General features: G+C 35.0%; 1 protein-coding gene across 4 annotated transcripts in view; it reads left to right on the top strand.

The window, feature by feature from the left end:
• Arap2 (ArfGAP with RhoGAP domain, ankyrin repeat and PH domain 2) overlaps nucleotides 1–6409 on the top strand; it is a 164701-nt gene that overhangs the window by 108100 nt on the left and 50192 nt on the right. For all 4 annotated transcript variants that reach the window (XR_003836690.1, XM_021162421.2, XM_029477281.1 and 1 more), the window contains exons 20-21: nucleotides 514–677; nucleotides 4842–5054. Coding sequence is in view for 3 of the 4 variants with exons in the window: in XM_021162421.2 (XP_021018080.1) it covers nucleotides 514–677; nucleotides 4842–5054 (377 nt within the window). In the remaining variant the exon portion in view is untranslated. The remainder of the gene's footprint in view (nucleotides 1–513; nucleotides 678–4841; nucleotides 5055–6409) is intronic.

Raw genomic sequence — 6409 nt, 5'->3', positions numbered from 1 at the left:
AAAAAAAAAAAAAAAAAAAAAAAAAAAAAAAAAAAAAAAAAAAAAAAAAGAAGGGGATAGAAAGATGTCAAAGAATGGAAATCTGAAAAGAAAAGGTAAATCATGTTTGTTTTGTTTCTTCCCCCCTTTTTAAAAGCAATAAAATTAACTATTATGAAACATTTTTATTAGTAAAGAATATATTTAAAGACACTGGCAATGTTTGTCACAGTAGTTTGCATTGACTTATGTAGAGATGGAATTGGAGACCTAGGAAATTGGAAGAGGATAACTGAATTGGTAGAGCTTCCTCTGTGCTATGTGACCTTAAGAGACAACAGAGAGAGGGAGGGAGACACATCTGGTAGGGGTGGAAGGTAAAAGAAAGTTGTGGGGTTTTTTTGTTTTTTGTTTTTTGTTTTTTTAATCTGTGAGACAAGATCACATGTATGTGGATTTTAGGGTAATCTGCCTTGAAATATTTTTTTTTAAAAAAGCAAAATTATAATAAGATATGCTTTTTAAACTTCACAGAACACTATACATCCATGGGCACACCAAGTTGGATTTCACAGTCTGGCATACTGCAATTGAAAAAGCAGCAGGTACAGATGGTAACGCATTACAAGATCAGCAGCTCTGCAAGAATGACGTCCCCATTATTGTGAACAGCTGCATAGCATTTGTTACACAGTATGGTAAGTATCACAGGATGTTTATTCAACTCCTAGAACTTAGGGTATCACTCTTACAGCTTCGAAGTGATACCTCCATGGGAACGAATTAGTGCCTTTCCCTTTGTAAGTACACCAGTGAAACCTCAAAAGCTCAGTTGCTGCTCAGCCAGCCCGCCCCTTTCTCCAGCAACACATGTACACTGGTAATACTTCCCCACGGTTGCCTAGGTCCTTCATGCCCACGAAAATACTATGTAACCCACTGAATAAAATAGTATAAAATGTCCCTAGAAATAGTAAAGACTGTTTTTAGGGATAAAAGTTCAAGAACAAAGCCAAGAGCCGCTCACCATGCTTAAGTACAGTTTTTAGAAATAGTAAACCTTGGAACAATATATAAAATGATGTGCTTTCTGTTAGCAAGCACAAAATGTGTGTATTTGTTTCATCCATCATGCGACTGGTCAGACGTTTACATCAACTGTGGCCATTCATTTTAATGATTGGGCTATTTGCCACAGACTTGTTTATGAGAACCTAGCAAACCCAAAGGATTGGCTCTGAACCTACTTAGTTAAGGCTCCTTTTAATTCTGTGTGATAGCATGGGTTTCATAAGTTTACCTGGAAAATAACTTTAATCTTCATATTGATTTTCAAATTATTGTGAACCCTCAAATTCATTCTTAGTTGTATACATCATTTAAATTTCTAAAAGATAAACACTTTTATTGTATGTATGTGTATATATGTTTGTATGTATGTATGTATGTATGTATGTATGTGTGTATGTATGCATGTATATGGTTCTGGGTTCACATTCAGGGCCTAACTTCAAGCTAGGAATAATGCTCTACTGCTTGCTTATATATACCTTGACCTGTATTTTGAATATATTATGTTTTCAACTTTTTAAATGATGGGTAAATGTCATTTATAAAAAAAAAAATCTGGTGAGGAATGAAGTAATAGACCTAGTATTTCTGAAATTGTATTAACATTTTATTCTCTTAATATTATAGATATTTGGGGGTTTTTTAACTTGAAAAGAAGACAGACATAGGCAGTAAGAAAGACTTAGTTAAATATTGTCTTGTTTCTTAGGAAACATGCAGCCAGAGTGAGCTGTTCACCTAGAATATGTGACTATTCTATGTATCAAGCTAATGGCATGATAAATGACCATATGTCAGAAATAAGTACTTTGATGTAAAGTTGTTTTCAGGAGTTAAATTTATAGAATGTGTATTTAAGTTCTTTGGGCAGGCATATCACCTTAAGTATTTTACTTCAAATATAATCCAATCATATTTTTTTAAATATATAAATTGTGTTTGTGCTGAATGTATACTGAGACCTTTCACATAACCATACATTCAGGACTTACCATTGAGACTTCTTTGCGACATAGTGCACGGACATGTTTCTTAACAGCTGCCCTGTTTAATTGAGGACTGGAAATGGTTGTCTATATGTACTGTGCTCATGCACTTTAGCTTGGCTGCATCTCACAGGGATATGTGATCACACATACTGTGTTACGAAGGGCACAAACTCACAGGGAACTGTCTCATCATGTTAGTTTCAGAGTGGCATAGCATCTTTGTAAGCTGACAAATGATTACATTAGCAAGAGGAGTTCCCGTGTAACCAATTGGAAGTTTCTCTGGGGCAAGTTTGCCTTTGGTGTTTATTTGAATTTAAAATTATTAAGCACTGGATTGTTTCAACTATATCTCATATATTTTAAGGACTTCATAACTAACACAATTAACTTCTGCTATAAAGTAAAAAAAAAAAAAGTCCAATAAAAGTTGTTTATATTTTAAGGAGAATATGGAATAAAACCTTTATTATTATAACATAAGTCTCATTAACATAAAGATTTGATAAGAACTTGGGTACTGCACAGAGCTCACAGGAGGCAAGTGTTTGCCTGGAACTCTCTATAGTAGCAATTATTTTTGAATATCTTAGCATCTGGATAAAAATGTAAAGGCCAATTTTCTGTGCTCTTCATGTTAAGTATTATGAACTTAATCTTTAAATAAAGTGTGGTAATTATTGATTGGAGGATTTTTTCAGTTTATTCTGTACTTTTAAGGGTTTGTGTGTGTGTGTGTGTGTGTGTGTGTGTGTATGTGTGTGCATGTGTGTATGAGTGTATGCATGTGTGCATGAATGTACACATGCATGTATGCCATAGCATGTGTGTATAGGTCAGAGGACAGTTTTTCAGGACTCATTTCCCTTCTGTCTTGTGGGTCCCTAAGATCAAATTTAAGGTTGCAAGCTTGGGAGCAAAATTCTTTTCTCACTGAACCATCTTTCCAGCTCTATTATAATTTCAATCAGTCTGGTAAAGCTGTCTAAGCATTGGATATTAGAAATACCCTCAGTGAGGAATATTGTCTCCCAGGCACATAGTTAAAATTAATGTATACAATTTATTTATCTTTGCAGTAAGTAGCCATTTACCATGCACTGTTCCTGACAGATATAAAAAGAAGATAAGACTTAATTCTTGCCTTCTTGTCTTCTAGGGCATCATAAATTTATAGTTGAGAAGCAAGCACATAGACAGGTATTTGCATCTTAGCATGTAAGATTCAGTGGTAGAGAGGCTCATTGTTCTAAACTGGGCATATCAGTTGACCCCAGAGTAGAGGGTGCAATAGAGAACTTTGTGGTTGTTTGTTTAGAAAAGTGTGTGTGGAGTTAACTGTGCTTAAAGTATAGAGTTAAAAGATTGGACCTATAAAAGAAATATGAGGTTGGGTCAGCTCCAGAAAAATTTTAATATTGTGTAAGTTTTCCCTAGAGACATTAGGAAAGATGCATAGAAGTATGTTTTTTTAGGCTTTTGACAATAAGACTAATAGGCCTAAATGTTTTGCCACATCATTGACATTGTATGGACTCATTGTCCTGCATAAGAATAGGGGCAGGGAGCTGTATAACATAATGACGATGTACAAGGCACAGATGATAGCACATGAACAGAAAGAAGACTGACTTTTTGACATTTTTAATGGCATGAGTTGCAAAGATTCTGACTTGGCATAAGGTAAGGAGAAAGTAATACCGTCTATTGTGATTGAAGAGTGGGATTTTAAAATATGATAGGAAGTTAAGCTGGTAAAAGAAGCAAAGAAATAAAGAAAAGAAAAATCAAGTCCTTCACATTTCTATGATGTCCTATAAGGCTGTGTCTGTCTCTGTGCATGTAGGAAGCCACATGCATGTGTCCGTGATTTGAAGTTTAAGGATTAAAACCTAGGTAAAAAGAGGCACATTATATATGGAGTGGTAAGGGTGGGTAGATTCACCCTGAGAGTTTTCTAATGGGCCAAAAAGAAAATAGAAGTGAGGTTGGAAAAAGAAAATAAATAGAACGCTGGGGGGCTATTAGAAGGAGAGAAATGTAAGTGAGGTTGTGATACCATAAAAAACATGATTAACGGAATTTTGGCAGCAGATCCTGGAGGCTTGTCAAATGCTGCAAGCAATTGTCAATATCCAAAACTGACGGACATCTAAATAATACTGTTGATATACTTAATGACAGTGCTCCAAACCCAGGGATAAGACTTCTGGAAGAGACTGTATAGTAATGTGAGGACATTGAAAGTGGATAGTGAGTTCAGCTTGATTCCACAAGGAGAAAGAACTGCAGAGGAACCAAAGGAAGTGTGTGTCTATATCACCACTGTCATCGTTGGTACCCCTGTTCTGTTACTTAGTGCTACTTTGACTTATATGGGGTGTCTGGTGAGTCAGGGAGTTGGGAATATTGGAAAAAGGTATAGCTTGTCACAGCAAATAAAAGAGTAGATGAGTATGTGCTGAGAATACGAGAAAGTATATACCAAATTTTATATCGTTGCGTCCAATTGTAAGAAAGCTTATTTTCTGAGACTAAATTCCTCTTGAGGTAAAACTCCATTTGAAAATGTTAGTATGGAGAACTAGAGAGAGGCCTGAGGGATGTTGACTGAGGATAGGTTGACTTATTCATTAGGTTCCCAGGTAAATCACATTTGAGGAGTGCACAGTCTTTAACCTCATGGCTGATGACTTCTTTCGTTCATGATCCCACAGAAGGATCTGTTCTGCTCCTAAGATATCCCAGTAGACTATGACTGTGGATACTACTCATATAACTTGCTATTTTTTTTTAACACAGGGTTAGGATGCAAATACATTTATCAAAAGGATGGTGATCCTTTGCACATAAGTGAACTCCTGGAGAGTTTCAAAAAGGATGCCAGGAGTGTTAAGTTACGAGCTGGGAAACATCAACTTGAAGATGTGACAGGCGTACTGAAGAGTTTTCTGTCTGACATTGATGACGCTCTCCTCACGAAGGAGCTCTATCCATACTGGGTCTCTGCATTAGGTAATGCCCTTGGTCCAGATACCATGCCAGCCCTCTAATTTAACACTTAGGATTTTCTATCTGTCTTTCATCATCTGAAAATTACAGTATAGCTCTTGTTTGCCTTGCAGCATACCCTAACTCATATTAATATAACTGACAAAAAATTTATTAATTTTCTAGGGATTCCATTTAATAAGGTAAAGTTGTGTTGCATTATATGAAAACATAGGGAATAAAATTATTAATAGACCAATTACTTATTAACATCTTTATTGGATCATGTTATTTTTTAAAAAAATGTTTTATATTCATTTATCAAATAGCTCCTTTGCTAAAGTATCACAATAAGAACATTTTAATATTTTTAGCTTTTATTGTTTTGTAACTATTATTCCACACTTGTTATATATATTTTTTTTCTTATTTTTTAGTAAACTAACATTTCATATATCTAAATTGTTTAAAATTGCTTATTTCAATCTCTATATTTCCAGTTTTGAATTTAACTGTCTAATTCAAAGTTAGTCTTTGATTTCTTTCAGACATTTCTCTAATCAACAGGATTAAATGTAATTCCAAGGACAATATAATTTCCTGGGCTGTAAACTATTTCATTAGATAATATGTCTCTGTGAGGTCAGTTTTGTGCCAATACTCATTTTAAAGATAGTTTTAGTATGAATAACTGAAATTATATCTAATTAATGAATAAGTAAAGTTTGTCTTCATGTAAAACTAATATTCATTAAAAAATAGATAGCCAATAACTTTATGCTAAAATTGTTAAATAAAGACAAGTCTACTGTCAGTTGACCACAAAAAGGTGCTTAGACAAAATTCCAGTTTCAGAAAGCAAAGTTTTATCTTTGAGTTGGGGATGCGTTATGTGAAAATTTTCTTGGGGACATCTTTTAAAAGCCTGTAGGACTTTTGCTTATAGACCTAATATGTCCTCTTAGCCAGTTGAGAATATGTTCTGTTGGATCTCACTGTAAACCATCATTTTGAGTGACCTTATAGAAAAAGTCCCTAGTGTCTGCCTCAATTGAAGCTAAGAAAAAAGTTATTTATTTACTTACTTATTGCCCACATGTTGCTCTCCTACTAGTCCCCTCTCAAAGAATTCCTCCCCACATCACCTCTCCCCTTCACTTCTGAGAGGACAGCCCAGATTCCCCTACCCTGCTTCATCAAATCTCTTCTGAATTAGGCACATTCTCTCCCACTGATGCCAGAGATGACAGCCCTCTGCTACATATATGTTAGGGGTCTCATAGCTCACTTGGGAGAGCATTAGACTGAAGCTAAGAATGTAGTGGTACCCACTTCTTATTTTTTTATTGGGTATTTATTTCATTTACATTTCCAATGCT

Source organism: Mus caroli, chromosome 5 (genome assembly GCF_900094665.2).
Source record: "Mus caroli chromosome 5, CAROLI_EIJ_v1.1, whole genome shotgun sequence".
NCBI classification, from domain to species: Eukaryota; Metazoa; Chordata; class Mammalia; order Rodentia; family Muridae; genus Mus; species Mus caroli.
The sequence above is the reverse complement of the archived record's forward strand: the minus strand, read 5'-3'. Positions and strand labels throughout refer to the sequence as shown.